Source organism: Python bivittatus, unplaced genomic scaffold (assembly GCF_059951505.1).
Source record: "Python bivittatus isolate LINGU-HERP-01145 unplaced genomic scaffold, Pbiv_v1 ctg000700_np1212, whole genome shotgun sequence".
Taxonomy (NCBI): Eukaryota; Metazoa; Chordata; class Lepidosauria; order Squamata; family Pythonidae; genus Python; species Python bivittatus.
The window spans coordinates 22,704,619-22,729,192 of NW_028277098.1; the positions used below are offsets into that span (position 1 = coordinate 22,704,619).

General features: G+C 39.0%; 1 protein-coding gene across 1 annotated transcript; it reads left to right on the forward strand.

Moving 5' to 3' along the window:
- The first annotated feature begins 1,129 nt into the window (after positions 1-1,129).
- RWDD3 (RWD domain containing 3) lies at positions 1,130-24,169 on the forward strand. The gene is made up of 4 exons (XM_007426721.4): positions 1,130-1,300; positions 17,913-18,400; positions 23,464-23,579; positions 23,682-24,169. The coding sequence occupies exons 1-4, from the start codon at positions 1,132-1,134 to the stop codon at positions 23,794-23,796; spliced, it is 888 nt and encodes a 295-aa protein (XP_007426783.2). The 5' UTR covers positions 1,130-1,131; the 3' UTR covers positions 23,797-24,169.
- Positions 24,170-24,574: the final 405 nt, after the last annotated feature.

Genomic DNA, 24,574 nt, shown 5'->3' on the forward strand with positions numbered 1-24,574 from the left:
TTTCCTGGTTTCTGTGCAACCTTGTTGATGAGTTCTACATTTGTGAAAATGTCCTTCAAGCACAGTCTTTGTAACCGTCCTGCCTGAATTATCCAAGATGAAGGATGCTCTGAGAACAACTGTATGACCATTCCCAACTCTTAGTAACTTAACAAAAACAACAAAAAAGTGGTCAAGGATTCTTATCCTGCTTTAAATGTGGAGTTTGATTTGGCTGAACATGTAAAGAAAGGCAATGTCTGAGGGACCCTTAATGTATCAGCATTTTTTACTCAGATTGTTAATACTGTACTTATACTAGCATATTTCAAGATTTTATGTAGGGAATTATTTACCTGATACTGTTAAAAACAGTTCATGAACATTATCCTTTTAATTTCCCTTTTATTTTTGTGAATATGAATTGTTATAGGGTTTAATTGTATATTTATCTATTGTTTTAATGTGTTGTGAGCCGCCCAGAGTCCCCCATTGGGGGGAGATGGGCGGGGGACAAATTAAATAAATAAGCAAATAAATAAATAAATAAATAAATTTCCCCCCTCCTCCCAACAACAGGTAGCTATAGTTTCAGCATGTTTCTTCTCCTCTTCATCCAACAGAGACTAGCTTTCTGCAATAACCCTGTGAGGTCAATCTGGACCAGGCAAAGCCAGTGTTTCGCAAAAGTTTTGCCTAGCTGGAATCTGAACACATCCCAAGTATTAATCCTACTGTTCTAAGCACTGTATCAGCCCCCATCCCAGATGTGTAGGACTACAATGCCCATAATCCAGCCATATTGGACTTGCTGGGAATGATGGGCGTTATTGTCCAACACCTCTAAAGGACCAATGGTTAGGGGACACTGAAATAAGCATACTAACATTGATGCACTAAAGCTGTGTGTTCTTGGGAACTTTAAGATGTGTGGATTTCAGTAAAGCACATAACTCACATTCGTCTCATCTCTTCTGTGTGGGCACTATCACTGGGGGTCAACGTGCTGCATTTGCAATTTACGCTGCGCGGTGCAGTTATTTTGCAACGCCCTCCGCTGCAGACATTTCAAGCAGCCTCTCCCGTTCGGACTGAAGGTAGCGGAGCGCCCCCTCGTGGGGATATGCTTTCTTTTCCGTCTGCTGCCGCTTTATGGCAGGCGGAAGTGGAAGTGCTGCTCTCGCCTTTTGCTTGCGACCGGAGTGGGGCGACAGCGAGGAAGGGTCCCTTTCTGCCATGTCGGCGGTAGCTTTGGAGGAGCTTTCTGCCATTGCTGCTATTTACTGTGGGAGAGAGGAATGCGAAGTGCTTGAAGTGTCAGGTGACTGCTTTGCAACTGTGACATGCTGCTGTTTCGTCGCGTTATTTACCTGGGGGTGTAAGAGCACCGTCCTAATCATGAGATGCAAACCTCTGCTTTTGTCTCGAGGAAAAAGAGCAGGGGCTCCCCTTAAACAAGGCTCGCAATCAGTGCCTGCCAGATATTTTGACCGCTAATGTTCCTGCCCAGTCTGCAACACAGGATGGGAATATTAAGAGGCCCGGTTAGGGAAAACCTGCCCATGAGAGCCACATCAGTAGTTGCATCCTGCTTTGCACCCTCAAATATAGGGTGTATTTTTTTTTTAGCATTTCCCAAATGATCTCCCCAAGCTCAGTCCGTTTCTACCTAAAATTGGCATGTCGCTCTTTGTGCTGGGGGATATTTGAATTCCCCCTGAAGAAGAACCAATGATTTTAAGCGGGTGGAGCTCCAGTTTTTAGCCTGGTTCTTTTCCTTGTACCAGGACTGTCACCCGTTTAGAAAGGAAAGGCTGGTTTGAAGTATATACAGAAGGTCACTATCTCCTCATGGACAGCAGGATTGGCTTCTGGGGTGGAAGGAGTGAGATTTCTAAAAGTAGTAAAGCTGTCTGCAGAGTTTCCCTGCCCTTGCCCCCTCCTTCCACATCAACAGCCTTTTTCAAATGGACCTGTTGGTGCTACAGTTTGGCACTGATGGGTTTGCAGTGTTTTCGGGCAGAGGACTCCTAGCTCCAGCAGTCAAAAGACTGTATGCTTGTGCAACTACAGGTAGTTCTTGTTTAGCGACCACAATTAAACCGGCAATTCAGTCATTAAGCGAAGTAGTTGCCAAATGAAACTGTGACTGTGTTTATGATCTTACTTCAGCTTTCCTTTGCTTTACAGACCTTTAAGGATCGTAAATGTGAGGATTGGTTGCATAGTTACTTTTTCATCACTGTCGTAACTGCGAACAGTCGCTAAACAAGGCAGTTGTTAAACAAGAACTATCTGTATTGTGTTTTTTAGGTATTTTTGGTGGTGGTGTTCTTAGAGTTAGAGCGTGGAGATATGTAATCTGTACAATATCACATTTTATGAGGGAGGCGGGCAACTGTATGTTCAAAATCTTGCCAGAAGCCACCTCAGTTGATGCTGTCATTTTCAACAAAATGCATGCCTGTTAGGAGGCCCCTTTTTTTCCTTTATGTGTGCTTCTGCACAGTTTCCTAAACTATGTTAGCAGTTCCCCTGCATGGTGCAGTAGTTTTAAAGTATATTTGTGGGAACTGCGGGTTGTTCCAAGGCTTGTTATAGGTTCCTAGTGAAACAGTCAATTGGTTTTATTATTTATTTATTAAGTATATTTTGATGCTGCTGAAATCAGAATGACTTGGGGGCTTACATAGGAAAAAATACAGTCTAAAACACCCCCGGTACAAAAAATAAAAATGTGGCAGCCATACAACAATACAAAGGAAAGAGAATAAAGAAAGATGGCAATATCAGATTAAATGAAATCAAGGGAATGTTAAGGACTAAGCCATGACTGGCAGTGTAAAACCGCATTCAGCTGTTTCAGAGCAGGCTAACTTGAGTAAAATGTTTTCGAAATACCACCAGCTCCCTCATCTTTTTTGCTTCCCCTCTTTAGCTATATAGCTTGTGTCTTTTATGTCAAGCAGGAGGTAATACCAGTTTCCTATGAGATGTGTTTTCTCACCGTTTTTTCCCTCTATCCCTAGCATGGGGATAAATTACTCGATGTAAACTTTATTTATTTATTTCCCCCGCTCTCAGCTCAAACGTCTGTAAACATGTAAAATGTTCCCATCGCGTTCCCTTTCCTCTTGTAAGCATTGCCCTTCTACCCTGCCTATCTGTCAACACCTGCTGGTAAGCTGAACCAAACATTCTCCTTTGCTGCCAGTAGCCACTGAAAGCCCCAAGACTGCTTTACAAGAGTTTACCATCAGACTGCTAAACATCACTAATGCCCATTAAATATGCATTCTGGTATGTTGCAAAAAACACTTTAGCTTCTCTAGTCCGTGATGCTATTGGCATACTTTCTGTCAGAATTTTGTTTGCATGGTACAGTGGTTTTAAAGTACATTTGTGGGAACTGTGGGTTGTTCCAAGGTTTGTTGTAGGTTCCTAGTGAAACAGTCAAGATAGATAAACTTCTTTAAGTAACAGCATGACTCATAAAGGTAGTCTTAATTTCTAGGGGGGTGATGAAAGGTGACACATGCAAGTGGCAGCACCTGGTTGACATTGTCTGAATTTTGAAGCTAAGCAGGTTCAGGTTTGATTAGTATTTGGATGGGAGGCAACCAGGGACTCCCAGGGCTATAGGGTAGTTCTGAACATCAGAAAATATTCCAGAAGGCAGTAGCAAACCACCTCCACCCTGCTGTCAAGAAGACTGCATGGATGCATTCATGAAACCCCCAGGAGTCAAGCTTGACTTGAAGGAGATTTTATTTTTATTAGGGTGTTTTCTCTCTTTGAGGCTCTAGCAGAACTAGGTTTGGTGCTCTGCAGGAAGTGACAGTTCTCCACGGTGACTTTGTGTGGATAATGAAGAGCATGGGAATAAGATAGAATCTATGGGATCCCAAGGCCTGAAATCCCCCAATGCTATATACTGAAAATGATCCTGGAGGTAGGAGTGTAAACCCTTCTTCAAGTGCTCTCTCTAGCTACTAAAATATGTAATTGATGGTGTCAGATCTTCAGAGGAAGTTGTAAATACCACTACCTGTATTCAGATACCTTCTGTCAGGTCAACCAAGGAGATTTTGGTGCCAACCTTATATTGCAATGGCCCAGAAAAATCGGTTCCATCGAAGTGTGCTGGAGTAGAGCAGCAGCGCTTTAAGTATCCTGTCTAAATCCTCAAGCTTCATTTATTAAAGATGATCTCATGCAACTGGATCAGAAAGTGTTTTGGATGCTTCAGTAGAAGCTACTCTTAATGTTGAGATCATTGTCAGCAAATATGAGTGAAATTATCGAAGCCTAATAAATTAGGCATGGAAAGTTCTGAACAATTCTGATGTCTCTCTTTTGAGGCTTAGTTAAAATAAATTTTTCATCGTTGAAAGAGCTCCGCTGGATGGTTACTTGATGCAGTGGTGGTGGAGAATGAACTTCGTACATGTAGGAAAACTGTCCCTGAAAGCAAACAGTTTGAAAATCACTGATGTGCAACATATTGTGACAGTTTATCTAGGTGTGCTTCTGTACTGCACACACTCACATACTCCTCACCAGTTATTCTGAGTACCTAATTTTATTCTGTTTGCATTTGTATTAGCAGGGGCAAATTCCATTCAGCATCTTTTTCCTGACAGTTTTAGAAAGTCCTACATCTTTACTGTTGGCAGCTTTTGACACAGCAGATTCTAATGGGTGTCATATTTCTGTCACCATTTTTTTAAGCTTCCTCAATTGAAGATGAGAAATTATGATGGGTGAGTGAATGATGCTAGTCAGAATTTGCTTGCTAAAAGGGACCTCAGGAAATCTGCAGTAGACATTCTTTCTTTCAAATATAAGTTCCCAAGCTTGAAAAAGAAAGAAAAAGTAATGATATGGTGTTCATCCCTTACCCTTGCTATTTGATTATTAAAACGAGGCCTTAATGGACTTTATATTGACGATATCTCATATTCCTTAGCTTGTCAAAGCACATATTATAAGCGGTCCTTTGCGTTGTTAGAGTCTAGCTCCATGTGATGCTAACAGTATGATGAGTAATCATGTCATTTAAAGAAATATATATTTAATTATTATTAATTTAATTGAATAATATAGTTAACCGTTTCCTTCCATGCCAACACTTAAACTGTGGCACCTAAGTTTTACTAAGATGGTAGCTAGGTACTGCAAATGTACTGCAATGCCAGTGACTCTCCCAAAAGTACTGCAATGCCAGTGACTCTCCCAACCCAGTATCTCTATGCTTGGCATTTAAATGATGTGATTGTTCATTTATATCCTGTTTATGGTGGAAGAGGAGTTAAAGTAGTGTTTCCCAACCTGGGGTTCCTCCAGATTTGTGGACTTCAACTCTGAATCCATATTGTAGGCTAAATTCACATTAATCACTATTGTGGATGATTTATGGCTGGATTGGGATATGAATAATGTGACCCTCCTGTCATGTTTGATCACTCATTGGCCTCCTTCTGAGCTACCTATAAGTGTGGAATATGGGGCACTGTGTTGCTGTGATTGAAGGATGCCACAGGAGTCAATATTCTCTCTTTTCTTATAACATCTGCATGAAGTTACTTGGGAAGGTCATTCATCACTGTGCAATCAAGTGTCATCAATATACCGATGATACTCAGCTATATGTTTTCATTTTAGGTAGGTCAGAGACATGGTTAAGGTTCTGTTTTGGTGCCTGGAAAGTTTTAGGTTAATGGGAAGAAATACACTGAACTCAGCTCTAACAAAACAGGGAATCTTCTGGGTGCAATTTAAGACGCTGGTCATCTTAAAACCATTTGAGATTGAGGACCATCTGCTCCAGCAGTGTTTGCTTGTCCCTTAAAGATCTGGAAGAAAGGGCTGTCTCTGGATTCCATCCCTTAGGGTATTTCATTTGGAGACATCTTTGAGCTGAGCCTTCTCTGCTACTCCTCCCTTTCTCTGGAACAGCCTTCACCCTGACATCACACAGACTCCAACTCTCCTTCTACAAAGGAGCTTAAGGTCTAGCTCTTTCAGCAAGCCTTTAGGTTCTGAGGGTTGTATTTGTCTTGTTTTTCTTGGTGGGTGAATATGTGTGTGGGTTAGTCCTTGATATTAGGGATTTGTTACCATTGTTATGGAGATTCTTGTATATTGTTTCAACTTACTACTAGTTGTAGGTCAGTAAGCCACTCTTAGTCAGCTATGATTGCAGTAGCATATAAGAGAAAGAAACTTACAGAATCCTTCAGTCAGCGTGGCTACTGACTCCAGATAAGTCTTGTGGCTAAATTAAATCCAAGAAGAAACTGGAGTATGTCCTTCACTTGCCCTGTAGAAACCAAGCTAAGAATGTTGGGATTTTACTGCACTGAAAAGGGAACAGTATGAGGCTCATAAAACATGTCAATAGATATTAGTCCCCCTAATAGTTGCTAGAGTTGTCACTTCATTTTTTTTGGCAAAATGTGTCTATGATAGCTGTGGGTTTTTTGTTTGTTGATGTAACTCAGCCTTCCCTAACCTGGCATCTTTCACGTGTGGAGCAGCTGTAGCTTCCAGAATCCTATCCAGCACTTTATCTCCCATTAAGACTATGTTTTGATTGACATGCTTGTCCATGATTAACTTAACCATGGTTTACTCAGTTGACCCAATTCTCTCAATTTGAGCAACACACCGAACTAGCTGCACGGTGTGGGCTCACCCAGTGTGCAAGGCTAAAATGTGGGTGGGTAGTCTGTGATTTAGTATGTCATACAAATAGCCAGCAGATGGTTGGATAGCAGAAAAGCTTGCAAGTCTCCTGTTATTGATAGTCAAAAGCCTGCTGATTCCACCGATTGTGGTTCTATTTGGGTTTTTTTCCATAGCTATCAGCCCACCATAAGGCTTGTAAAAATACTCCTAGCATGTATTTTGATAACTCTGGTTATTTTTCTTCTCTCTGCCATTTCCACTGGGAACAGCAACAGTTTGGAAGCACACTGAATGCACGCCCCTAGAAGGCAAATATATTCTCATCCATGCATTTGTGAAGATTCCCTTTCTGTTTTCTTCATATATTCAGAACATTTCTATTCTGCCAGATGAGCTTGCTAAGCATCCTTGCATTCAGGCACTGTGTACAAATTTGCAACTGCTTAGCTTCTGGAAGTGACTTTATCATGTACTAATTCACCCTTCCCCAATCTGACACCCTCTAGATTTGTTAAACTGCATCTCCCAAGATTTCAAGTTAGCATGACCTATTGCTCATGCTAGTTGGAAATTCTGAGACTTGGAATCTGACAAATCAGAAGGAGACCAAGTGGGGAGAATGTATGTACATATCCGTCCTTCAGCTCTTCCTTCTGGGTAAGCAACTTTATGTATAAATGTTCATCAAACTTGGATTTTTCTGGATAACTCTGAGAAATGTAAAATGAGCATATGACATAAAAGCTTGCATAAAGCGTTTTATGAATGCTCACCATGGCAGTCATGTTGTGAAAGCACTTACTGCCATGCTCTCAAAATGCCCAACCACCCAAAAAGTTGTTTACCTCTGTCCTTCACTGTTAGGACATTGAATTTCTAACTGTGTGGCCCCAAGTGCTACAAATCTACAGTTATGAGGTATGTTTCTGTGTATAAATAAATTAATTTGTGGAAGCAGATTCAAATATTGCAAATATGCAATTATGATATATATATTTCAGTTTTGCAGAACAATAATTTTGTAGCTGTAGATCCCAGGAGTATCTTTGTGACATCCCAATTAGATGTGAATAATTTATGAAAGAGCTTTCTCTTAAAATGGAGATTAGCTGGAACAGTGTTCATCCATGTTTAGGATTGGAAAGATCTCAAATACCTGTACGCCAAGGTACCTTAAATCTCTTGCATTAGTCCCATTTCTAAATATTTTTTCTTGTTTCCAGTTCCTGCAATACATAATGAAATACGTTGAACACTTGATTCTGGAATGTTGTAGGTCACAAAGTTTTATTTCACCTGAATCTTCTTGTTCTCTGATTTCTTGTGTATTTAATATTTTTGGAGATTTGATTAGTTTGGGTTGATTATTTTAAAGATTCCTACACTTTGATTCTGACCTAGCAAATAAAGCAACGGAGACCCTACACATGTCCCCTTTTTATGGTCAAGACCAGACAGACTTCGTTTGGTATATTGTCTTTGTAGTAGTGACTGCTGAATCAGGATAAGTGTGTGTGAACCATCCATTTGTGCGTCTGAATAAGTTCACCAAGGACTGCTTTCAGATAATAACTTTTGGCTAGATCAGCGTGAACAGCCCCAACAGCCCTGTAACACAGTGGTTCTCAAAGTATTTGACCCAATTACCCCTTTTCCCGGTCTTAAATAATGTTTCCCCCCCCACCCAAAAAACACCCCCGACTCTGTTATTTTACATAAGCATCTTGGTAGTGGCACTCCCAAACTGGATCTTTGGCTCATAAACAATTAAAATTGCTCCATTATGTCCAGGGTATACCCAAATTACCCCCTTGGGGGTAATTACTCCCAGTTTAAGAATCACTGCTCTAACAACTAAAATCTTGCTGCTGTGGAGCCCAGTCATGAGATCTAGAAACACAAAGTGTGTTCCAACCAATTGTAAGAATTTTAATTCCATTACTTTGGGTGCAAGGACTGAACATGCATTTCAGGCCTGTTGACTATAAACTGGAGATTATATGGGCAACCTGATTGATTTCTTAGATTTTTGTTTTTAATTGCCATTAGGCGAAAGGAATTATTAATCTTTTTAAAGCAGCAATATGTTCAGTCATCTCCCCCAGGCTGTCCAGCGTTGCCCTTCTACTTCAAGTTGTTGTTCTGGCCTGCAGGGAGAAATACTCATTCTTCTAAGTGAGGAATACAAGGCTAATTTAGGCATATAAGTAAGAAATGGCATAAGGAGCTAAGATCAGAAGAGCCTCTGCTTCTAGCATTGATTGAACCAATTTGACAGTTTGCTGGGGTTATATTGGGAGGGAGGGAAACACAAGGAGAGTAACTGTGGGTCTCCCACATAACTTGCAGTTTGGCTATTTAGGTACCTCTAATGTTGGAATTAGGGGGATGTTAAAGAGTTTCACATGTCTGGTTTTCCAGAACAGCACGGGTACATTTTATTTCATGCAAGTGACACGCCTTTCAATGGATAACTTAGTTGTCACCCTGCAGTAGATCCTGGTTCCCCAGCATGGGGCCCTGTGGTGCCTGAGTACCTGCTGATACTTTCATTGATGCTCTCAAGGCTTCCTTCCCCCACTAGAGTTTTAAAGATTCGTGTAATTAAAACATTAAATTAAAACATGAATAAGTGGGAAGCTAGCATGCTGCTAAGGAGAAGTCTCAAACAAAAGCTAGCTTTCCACTTATTCATGTTTTAATAGGACTATAGGACTCAGAGACATTCTTAGAAACTAAAATGCCAGTGGTGTAGCTTGGTGCTTTGGTTGCCAGTGTGCTCACTTGCTCAGAACAGCCCCCCCCCACATACACCCAAATGGTACAAAACATCCTGGAAGCTGAAAAGGATGGTAGAGAGCAGCCTCCTTTATTTTCCTGCTGGTAAAAAGGTGCTTTTGTGACCAGCCCAGTAGATTAAAATGCTCATATGTGCACAATGAGAAATGGAAATTGACTTTCCTTAGCTATCAAGGGATCTCTGTTCTAATCTCTTTAGGTCTCCCTATCAGCAACTACTCAGAAACCGGTATCTTGAAAACCTTTTTAAAAGTCAGCTTATGTTTGGGAGATACTTTTCTACAAGATGGTTGTGTTAAATAAAGAGACCTTAGAAGACCAGAGGACAGATGCCTTGAGGACTGTTGACTTGGGAGGGGATATAAGGGTTTTTTTTCTCCTTCCACTCATGGTATATAAAAACATGAATTTTCCAAAGCTTAAAATTGCATGGTTAACATTCAGAAGAAGATTTATTGAAAACGATGTGTGTATGAATTTAAATAAGCTAATTAACGAAGACCTGTTTTTCTTTATTTGCCTAGTCCCAAAGATTAATGTTGCAGATAGAATGACATAATTTACTTATTAATCCATTCTCTCCTCTGCTTGGGTTTGCTCATCCAGCTTGTCATATATGTAAATGTTCATCAAAACTTGGATTTCTGCGGATAACTCTGAGCAATGCAAAATGAATACATGACATAGAAGGTTCGCAGATGTGGGATAAGAAGCTCTTTTTAGATGACACCAAACATAGGAAACCATTTTAGATGTGCCAGCACTACATTTGCTGGGATAAGCATGCAGTTGCAGCAATGAGAAAGTAGGTGCAAGAATCCAGCTTATTAGCACAGTAAATGTCAACAGTATGATCATATACTGCTCTCTATCTCGGATAACACCTCTGCTGACAGAGCAGGCAAATATAAAGTGTTATTAAAGTGAAATACATTTCCAAGATTTTGCACATTGCCATCTCTTTTACCCCATTTATTCTGCCACATAACTTTCTAGACACATTTAACAAATGAATCCACCTGTTCTTTTTGCATTCACTCTTGCTACCTTTCCCTTTGTATGGGGGAAAAGATGAGGTGCAAAGCACTCCATATTTTAACATTTCATTTATACCATCTACATCTGCAGCTTTAGCATTTTTTAAAACATTTTCATAGCATTTATGACTTCCTTTTCATCTTTTTTTTCTTTGATGGGAACACTTATAGCATTTGTTTCAACTCCATTCTTTGGCATATCATCATTCCCATACAAATCTCTGAAATACTCCATCCAGCCTTCCCTCACTTCAATTTCATCCCAGATGCTTTCACCACTTTAATTTTTAATTCTGTTCACTCTGCTGAAGGCTCCTTGTTTAGACCTCTTCATTTACTTCTGAAACAATTTTCTACTTCCATCAAAACTGTTCTATATTTCTCTTTCTCTTTTAATCTTATCCATTTCTTTCTCTCTTTGGCTATATTGTCTGCAGCTCTCTTTATATATAGATTTTATAATACTTTCTGTTATCCTTATTTTTTCCAGCACTCATTCTCATATGCATTTTGTTCTCAGCAAAACAGTTTCTTTCACTTCAATGTTCTACCAAGAATCCTTTTTCATACTTCACATTACTGTAACTCCACCCATTTCTGTGTAGCACTTTATTACATAATTCTCTTCAGTCAGTTCTAAGCAGTTTTCATGCACTTTTACTTTTTTGTCCATTTTCCGTTCATTTAACTGGGAGATTCTCTTCTAATTTTTTTTTCCCATACAGGACTGGTACTTTCTCTTCTTGCGGTCATTCTACTTTCCCTCTTGCTTTTCTTCCATAATCACTTTTTGCCAAGATGCACTTTTGATACTAACAAAAAATATTTCTCACATTCAGAACTGCTCATCATCTTTGCATCCTTCACTAATTCTATCAGTCTTTCATCATAAATAATCAGATCTACCTCGTACAGAATTCCTGATGAAGAAGAACTAAAGATGAGCATTCTGCTAGCCATGAAATAACTTGCCAGCTAAGTTATCTGAAGTGCTTGATTGACCTAAGGGGAATTTAGTAATTGCTGTACAGACAGGTAGTCCTTGTTTAGTGACCACAATTGGGACCAGCAACTCGTTTGTTAAGTGAAGCAGTTGCTAAGTGAAACTGCGACTGTGCTTATAATCTTACTTCAGCTTTCCTTTGCTTTACAGACCTGCAAAGGTCATAAATGAGAGGCTTGGTCATAAAGTTACTTTTTCATCACTGTTGTAACTGTGAATGGTCGCTAAATGAGGCATTTGCTAAATGAGGACTACCTGTACTTAGATATGGTTGAAGGTAATCACACACTGGCATAGTAGCAGAAGTGTTGCCTTTGCAGGCAGGGGAATAATTAATAACTGAATACAAAGTATTTAGAATCATAAAGTGATTTACTTCTTTTACTATTCTAACTTTTTTATGGCATTGAATGGCCAGGTCAAAGTCTAGATCTTATCCCATTGGAATTTTGTGGCAGGGCCTGAAATGTTATTGAGTTTAAGCAGGTCATCATGGAGGAATAGGCCATAATTTCTATATAGCAATGTGACATACTGATACAAGTTGCAGAAGTTACAGATATAGAATAAGTTCTATATTACAGATATAGAAGAAAATATATTTTGCTCGGAGTTGAACTGTAGAGTCCTTGGTGCTCTCTGAACTTGGTTGTTTGCTTGTAGATGTTTCATTACCTGACTAAATAACGTCATCAGTGCTAATGAGTTTGGGGTTTTCTCCCTGTTTATATATAATAGCTTGCCCTGCCAGTATTGCCAGCACCAAGGACTCCACAGAAATTACAGACTCACTGCATTGATAGCAGTTGTTGCAGCTAAAAGTGGCATAACCAGTTACAGGATTTAAAGGGACAACTGGTTTTTCACACCAGTTCTGTACCAGCAGGAGCCAAGATGTCTTAATGGACCAAAACAATAACAGCATCACATGTTGGGTGACTTTCGTTATGAAATAAGTAAAATAAGCACCACGCTTTGGTGTTATTTATTCATTCAGGCTCTGCTTATATATCTGTTGGATGCACAATTCTGATAACATTCAGTGACAAAGAAATGCAAAAATGCAAAACATCTAAAAGGGGGCAATATTTTTTCTTAGAACTGTAAATATTACTAATATTGATCCACTTTACAAAGCAGTAGTTCTTCAGCTTTGCAAGGGGAAAGTAAGCTAATCTCTTGTGACAAGAACATTGAAGCATCTTGTATCATCTTAAAAATGCCTCAAATAATGTGCCATATAGATTGGAGATTATGCCATCCAGTACACTTATAAATGCTTATGTCACATTTGTTAGTTTTATAGATGCAGTGGCATTTTTGTTATTTAATTTTTTCCATCACTTTCTGCAGGCCACCATCATTTCAGTAGATATTGCTGAATGATGTAGTTCTTGGCTTCACATAATTTCTTTGCTGCATACAGTAATGGGGTTCTGGTTTGCTTTCTTTTATCCATCATGATTGATATAGTAAACAAAGAAAAAAAATCATGTGCACAGCTGATCACCTTGATTTGTTAAGACCACAGCATTACAGTGGTACCTCAGGTTACGAACTTAATTCGTTCCGTGACTCTGGTCGCAGCCCGAATTGATCGCAACCCAAAGCAGATTTCCCCATAAGGTTCAATGTAATTACCGTTAATCCGTTCTGGCGTGGAGGACAGGGAGGCAGCTATTGCTTGGAGGGAAAGTCCCCCTTCCTACGACCACGTGTCAGGGGTGGAAAATGTGAAAAAACGTAGGACCAGCTTGGTCCTTTCCATTGTGGCAGTGGGGCAGATTGTTCTGAAAAAGATTACATCCATATGTCTTTAATACTATACGGTGTGATAAGTTGTATAGAGTTAGGCAAAAATACAGCCTTGCTGCTATGAGAAAAGCAATCCTGACACCATTTCTTAGAAGTCAATCAGCAAATTAGCAAATTAGCAAAATTCTTTCCTACTCTTCCTACTCTACCATAACTAGAAGGAGCAAACGTAGACCAAGGACTGCTGCTTTCCAGGTCTGTGGCCTGTGAACCCCATCTTGCCTCACCCAAGATCAAGTCTATGGCTACATCACTGATAGATGCAGTCAGGGCATCCTGCTACCTCCTCTGCCCAATGTGGCACAGAAAATGGATGAATTAGGTCTTGTTTCTTGTGCTTCTATGGAGTATTGAAAAATATTTGACAGTTAGTTGACCAAATCCCTTTTCACAAGCCAAGTATCTGAGATTAATGTGCTTGTAGTGCTTGGAGCAGTCTTCCACAGCCTGGGTGGGGATTCTGGGTCTTGTTGTTCAAAGATATTTGACAGATCAGTGGACTTTCTCATTGGTGGTATTACACCCCTATACATTATATGAGGGCATGATTGTGAAGGCTCTTGGCAACAGAAAATTTTGCCTTGCCTCCCATTAGTCATTCTCAGGGCTGCCTAAATCATTTCAGCTTGTCTCACTCATTAAATAGCTTTGTCTGTTGTTTTACTGAGGGCACTGAAGGTTGTGAAGCCGTTGCAGTCATGGGGAGGAGGGGAGGGCTGTGATCAGTGAAAAAAAGGATAAAACTTGGGAGGTAGGACAGAGACAAGCCACTTCAAAGGACTCATCTGAGGCTTGGGACAGCTCCACTGCATCTTTCAAATCTGTCTTCTCCCTGTAGAATGAATCTACTTGACATTTTAGCAACTTTTTGAAGAAATGGGGTGAAGTAGTTGAAATACATCAAAGAGAAAAAACAGCAAGGATCTGAAAAAGAGCATCTTTCATCTTACTCCCTAATTATTTTTCTCTTTTAGTCAAAAGCAGATGAGGTCCCTTGTCCTCTTTTAATTTCACAAAAGGACTGTTATTGTTTTATGTTAGCTATATCCTTGTCAGAAAATGCTACATTACAAATCATGTACTATGATCTGCTTTTAAAAAGTTGCCTTTTAGTTATATTGATTCATTTGATTATTGTCTACTGTTGAAGTAATTTTTAAATATCCCTGCAGGACTCTCCAAAGTGGTCAATATTGACCCCGAAGGGTCAATGGGACTATCCATTATTATTGTTATTATTATTCATAGTACTGTTAGTTAAAGTAGTATTTATTAAATTATTTTCATATAATAAATGTTTGCGGGTGGATGAACAATGTGAAATTTCATGAAGGGGTCAATGAGCTGAAAAGTTTGGGGAACTGTAAAGCAAGTTTGTAATTTGCTTATATGGCAGGTAGTATGGTCCACCAAGATATAGTGGTTGCTCATTTTCTTCAATAAATAAATGAATAAGTATAATGTTTTTGACTTATTTATTTAATTGGGTTCTTTTTATCTAGTTTTAGGACTTGTGTGAAGAACGGATCATGTTTTAAGTCATTCATGCAGAAATATTGAAAATTCAAAAGGATTCACAAACTTTTAAGCACCACTGTAGTTTACAGTGGAGGTGACAATTCAGCTAGAGACTTCCTGGCTCATAAGTTTAGTCATATAGTATCATACATTTAGATTCTCCCTTATTTATGATAGAAATAAAATAGCAGTGCTGTGTATAACCTTCTTAACCATGCTTCTTGGTGCTGGGTGGGGTATTACTTAGAAGTGACTTATATTTTCAAGCAAGTTGCACATACTGTTACTTAGGCTTTTTAGGTTCAACATACTGTCATGGATGTGTGATCTGGGAATCCTACCTTACCACACCTAGTGTATGATATAATAGTTCAGGAGTTGAATCAGGTCTTTGAAGGCCCAGGTTAAAATCTGCTCGCAGCCATGGAAAGGTCATGCTTGATTTTGTGGCAGACACTTTCTCTTAGCCTAACCTAACTCACAAGATTGTTGATGTGAGGATAAAATGAATGGACATCTTCATATAAGCCACTTTAAATTCCTGGAGAAAAAGTGGGGCAAGCCTGCCAAAATAATAATAAGAAATAATTCTTGTATTAGGATCATGGCTCTTACGTTGACAAGCTATTTATGTATGTGGCAAAAACTCATATGTAGTAGTATCTCTAGAACAGGCAATGTAAAAATCCATTTGTCTATTTCACCATCTTTTTCCCTATATGTGACCATTCTTTATGGAATAGGACAAGCACCAGCCCTTCCCACTAATACGTCCCCCTATACAGATATTCAGGATTATTCCTATCCCTAAATATGGAACTTTCATTTAATTGACCGTGGCTAAATGAGATGCCCTGGCTGTGACAGAGTATAAAATTGGCCTCAGTTTTAAAGTGCAAAATATCACATAGACACCAAGAAGCTTCTTGCCTAATTAAGACACCAGAGAGTAGGCACTGCTGACTTTTGGTGAAACTGTATAAAAAGCAGATTTGTTAGGCAATGGAGGAAGTTGTTGGACATTGCGGGTGTTGTATTTCTGCTGTGTGCACTGGAGGTGCTGTGCAGATCCAGGCACAGCTGGAGGAGGAACCTGCGGCTGAGCACCCAGCAGGAGCACGCAGGATCAGAAAGAGATCTGCAGTGTGGACTAGCAGGTGGAAAAAACAGCTGCGTTTGGAAAGAACATACCAGACATCACACGTCAGAAAGGATAGCTTGACAAAGGTGCTGGGCTTCTGAAAGTCTGGGGAAAGAGTGATTTCCCCCCTTTCCTTCCTCCTCTCTAGACTGAAAGCAAGTCCAAGAATTGAAAGTACTGGAGCTGTCTAATGGAGTGAGCGCATCAAAGTTGTGATAAGGAAAATCTGTGTGAATCAGGGAAGGAAGGAGCGAGGCAGAGAAGAAACTGTAAAAAACTCCATTTAGTTTTGCTATATATATATAGCTTTTGCTGTATAGAGATAGCAAGTAGGTGGTTAAGCTAAAGCCACTATATGCTAGAGAAATAAAAGTATTTACTTCAAAAACACTGTAATTTAGAGAAGGACAATGTGTGTGTGTGTGCGCGCATGCACACGCACCTGGAAAGTTCCCATCCCTTTTCTCACTCAGACACTGACATGACTATTAATCATTGCTAGATTGATCTCCATGAAATTGTCTGATTCTTCTTCGAAAACTTCACTGCGTTTGGTGACAGTATTTGCATGTATATGTTGTGTGAAGGTATGCTTCCTTTATCTGTCATGAATCTGTCAATCAGTTTCATTGGATGATGTCAGGTTTTAACATTTTGAGTGGGATAACTCTTGATTCATAGTTCGAATACTTAACATTTTTTGCACAATCACTTTCAAAGGATGAACAAAATTAATAGCTTCTTTACAGTCACCCATCCCTGCATATTCCCACCCTTGGTCCTCATGTGACAACAGGAATTCTGTATTACTTTAGATGTGTAGTAATCCACATTTATTCCTTTATTTTCTTAACTCCTTACCATCTTTAAAATAAACTCCTTACCATCTTTAAAATAAAAATATTTAAAGTAGGCCTGACATTTTGTTGATGACTGACTTACTGAAAGAGCAAACAGTTGATGAAAACATGAGTACAACATTAGTGTAATATGAAATCAAAAGTTGTTCAAGTGTGCCTTATTTAATCTCACACCTGTTTATTTTTTTTTAATACATACAGTAGTTGGATCCAGCCTTAGTTGTTACTTAAAGTAGACATTTGAAAATAGGGAGACTTAATCGTTTTTAGTTGTGGATACAGCTTACAGTTTTCTGTATTTATATTGTTTTATTATTTCAATTTACACCCTACTTTTCTACCCAAAGTGGGCCATATGGCATTCAGGGCAACTAAAAAACAAACCATGAAACAATTAAAATCAAGTAAAATAGCAGCTACAATAATTGTTAATCCAACACAGAAAGCTTGAATGAAGAAGAAAATCTTGACTTTTAATGGTGGAAAGTGTGTGAACTAAGTGCAACTCCCGATGAAGGGTATTCTATTTGATACAGGAGAAGGCCCTTTCCCACAGTTGTCTCTGTCTCTTGAATAAGTTCATACCAAGACAAGCAAGTTGCCCATAATCAGATTTTAAACTATTTAAAGCTTTCAGAGTTAAGACTAAATGGCTGGTTGAGTTGTGCCCAGAAACCAGTTGGCAACCAGTAAATTTACCTCAGCTGCCTTCCCAACAAATATTTTAAGTACTTTATTATTGCCTGGTTTGGTACTAGCTATAAGTGGGCCAAGTATTTTATGTTATTCTACTTAAGTTTACTCAGAAACAAGACTCACTGAGTTCAAAGGGCTTATTCCTAGATAAGCCTTAGTCAATTTTTCATAAACTTCACATCTGATGCATTGATTTTCATGTATCATTACCCTCCCAAAAAATCCAAAACAAAACACAGCCCTGCACAAAAAAAATCCATACTTGTATAAAGTATTGATTACTATTTGAGCTTTCCTAACAGCAGGTAACTAACAAATTGTTGAGAATATTTCATTTGATCCTCAGTTGATTATTGCTTTTGAATTCTTTTCAGAAACAAAGGGAATCTCATTCAGGATCCAGACCAGTGTGAAAGGACCTGTGGGTACAGATATATTGCTAAAGTTGTTGTTTCATTTACCACTCAGTTACCCATCAAGCTTGCCAAATATCTCGCTTAATTCTGAACAACTTACAAGGACACAGTGTATGGTTGTGAGAGCAAGATTACTTGAAGAAGCAGCAAGGCATTTGTCACAGCCCATGGTCCATGAGCTGATCGTCTGGATAAAGCAGAATTTTAAGTCTGTTGTTGAAGAAGCTGAAATTCCAGCCTGCAGTGGGATAAGTACTCTATCAGTGAAAACACCTGAGGATGATGATGTCTGGACTGTCCTTTTGCATTTAGACCATATGAGAGCAAAAGGAAAATATATCAAAACGGTTGAAAAATGGTGTAGAGATCTTAACCTGGCAGGAAGACTGATGTTTATGGGCAAGATGATTCTAGTACTTCTTCAAGGAGACAAACAGGACATTAAGGTGCAGGTGTTGCTCTTTGTTGATGGTTTTGCGGCTGGCAGCATACTGAATGGGAATGAGTGAGAATTTTGCTTGGTAGCAGTAACTACCAGAGATATCCTGGCTGGTTGCTGATTTCCGCTTCAAACACCACTTTCCCCTGGTTGTTTTCTCCCTCTGTCCTCTGGGTTCCCCCTCCATAAAAGTTGTGCTTATGGCAATGTTTAATATTGGGTTTGCAAGGCTAGCCACAGTTTGCACTGAGGAAATCATCACTGTCTCTCCCCCCAGGTAAAGAATGAGTAGCCACAGTAAGTTAGGCAGAATTCTCTCCACTTGCCTGGGTTGGTCTCACACAAGAGAACGAGCAGATGAAGTACATGGTGGGAGAACTTTGGGCCTACCTCTGTGGCTATTCACTCTATGGGGAGTCCAGATGCTGGGTCAAGACAATGGCTATTTGAGATACAGTGGCAAATGGCCTCTTTTTCCTAGGCCAGTCCAGTTAATAAGGCACCTTTACCACACAAGTGCTCTTCATACTTTCTAACAGTAAACCATGTAATACTAATGCATTAATTAATCATGAAAAAGTTGCTGCCCTTTTATGATACTCAATTTGTGCTACCACAGGCAGCTGCTTCACTTGGACTAATGGTCCTGGGGGTTTTAACCTATTGTGACTTCCTCTGTTCTGGAGAAAGTCACTAACATAAAGGGCCTTAAGATCAAAAGGTCAAAAGAGAAGCTAGCTTTCCAGTGAAGTTGCTAGGAAATCAGAGCCTTAATTGTCCATCCAGTTTACAAGGACAAAAGGAAAGAGGATGCAACAAATGATATACACTCCCCAGAGTATCGGATCATATCAAAGGCTGAAAAATTATCAGTAACTAACAATGCTGATTATACATAGGCCAACACATATCTTCTATTCTGATGTATGGAATTATGGATGAATCATGACAAATGTAGTATTCTGTCATGCCTTCATGCCCAATGAAATGTAACTGGTAGAAATTTGTGTTCAGAAATGGATTATATTATTTAGATCTGGATAATAATTACAGTCCTATGAGTAGCTTGGAATTTTATATGGGAATATATATGTGAACTGACAGATGGGAAAATTGAACAACTCCTAAATGTGAATTACTCCTAAATGTCAAAGTGGAACTTTCTGTTTTTTGGTTTAATGCCATTTTGAGCAATTTGCATTCACAACAGCCCTCAGTTACTGCAGTTTTGGTTTCACTGTTTTATTCTCCAGTGAACTTGGTTTGGTACACTCAGTCCTCATGGCAAATCTTAATGAGAATGGATGTCATTGTTCTTTTTGAGACCTCAGCAGGGTGTATAAATTTGCATGGCCCAAGTCCACTAATCTGATCACTACATAATACAATAGGATGCAATATTATTTTACTTCAAATGAAGTAAGCCTGTTAAACTTGGCGGACCTGCCTTCTAAGTAAACATGGAGAAGTTTATGCTGGTCATGTAGTCTATACTTACAATTTAAACAGACTTTCAGAGAATTCCAGGCTAGCCTATTGTAGACTGGAAAGTCAAATAAACAAACAAGCTGGTGGCAAACCTGTTCCATAGTCTTTCCAAGAAAACTGCATAAAAGTATCCGTAACATCCCTAAGAGCTGAACTTGGGTTGAAGGAGATTCTACTTTTCATCTTTGTTTGCTACATTTTTAATGCATGGATGTAGTAACCATTAAGTCACTAGGAGTTGATCTTGACTTCAGAGAAACTCTCTCTCTCTCTCCATATATATGTAGCTTATTTTTGTCCTGTCGCAATAAAAAAGATTCTTAGCAAATTACATAGAATAAATAATACAATTAAAACATCAGGGTACAAAACTGTAAAGGGTACTGTAAACCTCCCAGAGTCGCTCTGCAGTAAGATGGGCAGTGACAAATTTGAAATATAAATAAATAAAACACAACATTAAAACAAAGATACAGAGTCACTATCTTTAGTGACATGTGTAGTCTCAGTTTACTGAGGCAATAAACATGTTTGATTTTAAATTTCTACATTATCACGGTGGTGGAAATTTATTCTATTGGCAGTTTTTTTTGCTGCCATCATGACCTACTTCTGTTTATCACATTCCTGAAGTGTGGTTTTCAGCCACTGGTCCTTTTTTAAAAAAAGTGGTATATATCCTTTAAAATATATAGTACTGTGCAAAGGCTTTAGGCAGGTGTGAAAAAATGCTGTAAAGTAAGAATGCTTTCAAAAACATATATTGTCATTGTTTGTTTATCAGTTTACAAAATGCAAAGTGAGCAAACAGAAGAAAAACCCAAATCAAATCAATATTTGGTGTGACCACCCTTTGCCTTCAAAACAGCATCAATTCTTCTAGGTACACTTGTTTTTGAAGGAACTCAGCAGGTAGGTTGTTCCAAACATCTTGGAGAACCAACCACAGATCTCCTGTGGATGTAGGCTGCCTCAAATTTTTCTGTCTCTTCATGTAATCCCAGACAGATTCGATGAGGTTGAGATCAGGGCACTGTGGGGGCCAAACCATCACTTCCAGGGCTCCTTGTTCTTCTTGACGCTGAAGATAGTTCTTAATGACATTGGCTGTATGTTTGGGGTTGTTGTCCTGCTGCAGAATAAATTTGGGGCCAATCACACGCTTCCCTGATGGTATGGCATGATAGATAAGGATCTGCCTGTATTTCTCAGCATTGAGGACACCATTGATCCTGACCAAATCTCCAGCTCCATTTGCAGAAATGCAGCCCCAAACTTGCAAGGAACCTCCACCATGCTTCACTGTTGCCTGCAGACACTCATTATTGTACCGCTCTCCAGCCCTTTGGCGAACAAACTGCCTCCTGCTACAGCCAAATATTTCAAATTTGGACTCATCAGTCCAGAACACCTGCTGCCATTTCTCTGCACCCCAGTTCCTATGTTTTCGTGCATAGCTGAGTTGCTTAGCCTTGTTTCCACATTGGAAGTATGGCTTTTTGGCCACAATTCTTCCATGAAGACCACTTCTGGCCAGACTTTTCCAGACAGTAGATGGGTGTGCCTGGGTCCCACTGGTTTCCACCAGTTCTGTGCTGATGGCACTGCTGGACATCTTCCAATGTCAAAGGGAAGTAAGCATGATGTGTCTTTCATCTGCTGCATTACATTTCCTTGGCTGACCACTGTATCTATGGTCCTCAGTGTTGCTCATTTCTTTGTGCTTCTTCAAAAGAGCTTGAACAGCACATCTTGAAACCCCAGTCTGCTTTGAATTTTTTGCCTGGGAGAGACCTTGCTGATGCAGTCTAACTCCCTTGTGTCTTGTTGCTGTGCTCCATCTTGCCATGGTGTATGACCTGTGACATGAAACTGTCTTCCACAACCTCACCTTAGTAACAGAGTTTGGCTGTTCCTCACCCAGTTTTAAGCCTCCTACACAGCTGTTTCTGTTTCAGTTAATGACTGTTTCAACCTACATATGAAATTGATGATCATTAGCACCTGCTTGGTATAATTGGTTAATCATACAGCTGACTCTAACTCTACAAGATCCCTGACTTTGTGCAAGTGTACAAAGTGTGCAAGTGTAAGAATTGATGCTGGTTTGAAGCCAAAGAGTAGTCACACCAAATATTGATTTGATTTAGATTTCTCTTCTGCTTGCTCACTTTGCATTTTGTAAATTGATAAACATAAACAATTACAGTATATATTTTTGAAAGCATTCTTACTTTACAGCATTTTTTCGCACCTGCCTAAAACTTTTGCACAGTACTGTGTGTGTGTGTGTATAAAAAATAATTGTTTTCTCTCGAGCATGCTACAGCCATGATTTTGTAGTGCTCTGCTTGGTGGGGGAAGAAGAAGTATGAGAGTTTTCCTCTGAAGCCTTTGACTAGAACTGTAGTAATTATACAACCTAAACCTTAAAAACTTTCCATATTGCACATGCAAAGGCCTGTTTGCATTTTGTGTGTGTGCTTGATTATATTTTGAGGCTGCAAAGCCAATATTAAACAAATGGTCCCCAGCCATACAAAAGTTTGCAAGATTTGACTTGTGTGTGAGTGAGAGGTCTAAATTTGTAAGACTTTGTTGTTTGATGATAAATTAAAACCATCCTGGGCCCTTCACCATTTCAGAATTGAGTCTGTCAGCTCTGAGTTGGATGACTTTTGCTGTAGGAGCATGCCTGTTCATTATTCTCATTTGTGAAAAAGATGAAATCTTGTGACTAAACCATGCAACGTGCCTTGCACTGAGTATTAAATAGAAGGACCTTTCATTGTTAGATAGGATGAGTGGGAAGAGCTTTCAGGTCATGGCAGAAAAACCCTCATCTTTTCTGCAGCCCCCAGAGCTAATCTTTAGCAAAATACAGGAAAAAAATCAGTATGTTAATCCTCAAGTAGGTTTAATTCATGTAGGAAGAAAACAAACCCTTGAAGCAGAAAAAAAACTAAGCTGACATCACTACTATACCCACTGGGGTCTTGGCCACTGGAAAAAAATGTGTGTGTGTGTTTTTACACAAATTGCCTATCCTTGCCCTGGGAAATGATCTAACAAAAACACCTGTGGCTGAATACAGAGACATTTTAAATATTCACTGCAGCAGATGATGGAAAGTGTAACTCAGAAACTAGTTATATAAATCATTTGTTTTTCATGTGAGTTAACGTAATAGAAATAGGATAAATTGGAGGGGAACTAGGTCTGGTATAATTCTGCTTTTATAAGAGTGCTAAAGATGCTCAGCGAAGCTGTCTGGAAGGCTTGGTGCAGTTGTACATAAACTTGTAAACTGTCAGGATGTGTACACTCAAGTATGTGTCTTTCACAGTTCACATGAAAATGTAAGTGCAACATGGGCATACTTTGCACTGGTAGGGTTATTTACTAGAAAGAGTAATCCTGCCTTTAATAAAATGGCCAAGGGTTGCCTTACAGATTTCAGCAAAGACATATTTAGAAGCTCTTTCTGGAAATAATTATTTCTGTCAATAATTTTTGTCCTTGAGTTATTATGGATGATACTATATTAATGTTGTTGGATTATTTTTTTCCTTTGTGATTTAGGAATACCTTATTCTCCAAAAAACGAGCAAGGTAGATGTGGATTCAAGCGGAAAGAAGTGTAAAGAGAAAATGATTAGCGTACTCTTTGAAGCAAAAGCACAGGCTGAACACAGAAGGTACGATTTAGTTGCGTTCAGCTAGAAAACCAGCTTTGAATTGATAATTATATTCTGACATAGAAGTAGGCATAGTCATGAAGTCTCTTTTGTACAATGTAGGTTTCAGGCGTTTGAAGTCAAAGAATACTCAACGTTGGATGAGCTGCAACATGAATTTGAGGCTGCGGGACTCGCAAAACTGTTCAATGAGTTGGTGTCGGCTCAGTTAAAGTAATTTTGAAGCAAGCACAAATGGCTGTGACTAAAACTGTCATTGAATGTATCAAACGGAAGAGGAAGAGAACACGAAAGGTTTGGTGATGAGCAGCTCCTAAAGGTTTTCTGAAGCAAAGTGTCACCAAAAAAAGCCATCTCCTTGCATAAAACAAAAGGCACTTCTCACACTGGAACAGATGTTATTTGGCTGTGTGCCCTGACAGCATTTGCTAGTTACTGTTGAGGGTTTCAGTAGCTGATGTTTAAGAACTGTAGGTCAGATGTGAAGGAATTGCTGTTGTCTTTGCGATTTTGAAACCTAACTAATTCTGGAGTTAAATTATATATATATTTTAAAACCCTGATTTCAGTGTGATGTTTTTTTTCCGACTATGCTATAAAGGTACTCAAGATATTTTTTTTTTGCATCATATTTTCAAAAAGTAACAATTAAGTACATGACAATATTATCGTTTGAAGAGCTTGTGTCTTAATTTATGAATTGAAGAAGACAAGATATAAAACATTATTTTAAACTTCATTTGCTCCTTTTTTAATTTTAGGAAAGTGAAGTAAAATGTCTATAGCATTATTTCCCAGAGATCAGTTTTGCCCTTTCATAAAAGTTACATTTTACCTTTGATCATTATTTATAAATTGGATTGAAACTTCACCTTCCTAGAAGGTGATTTGTGTGGTTAGTAAAGCACACAAGAAAAATACAAAAATGTATTTAAAATTAAATTTAAAAAAATTTAATTAAAAACTGATTAATATACATAAAACAACAAGGAGAT

Bases quoted from the DNA above. Each gene is read 5' to 3' on its own strand.
- RWDD3 (XM_007426721.4), top strand. From the start codon at position 1,132: ATGGCAGGCGGAAGTGGAAGTGCTGCTCTCGCCTTTTGCTTGCGACCG. The intron at 1,301-17,912 runs GTGACTGCTTTG...AATTCTTTTCAG, and splicing joins CGAAGTGCTTGAAGTGTCAG to AAACAAAGGGAATCTCATTC. The intron at 18,401-23,463 runs GTGCAGGTGTTG...TTTGTGATTTAG, and splicing joins GAGACAAACAGGACATTAAG to GAATACCTTATTCTCCAAAA.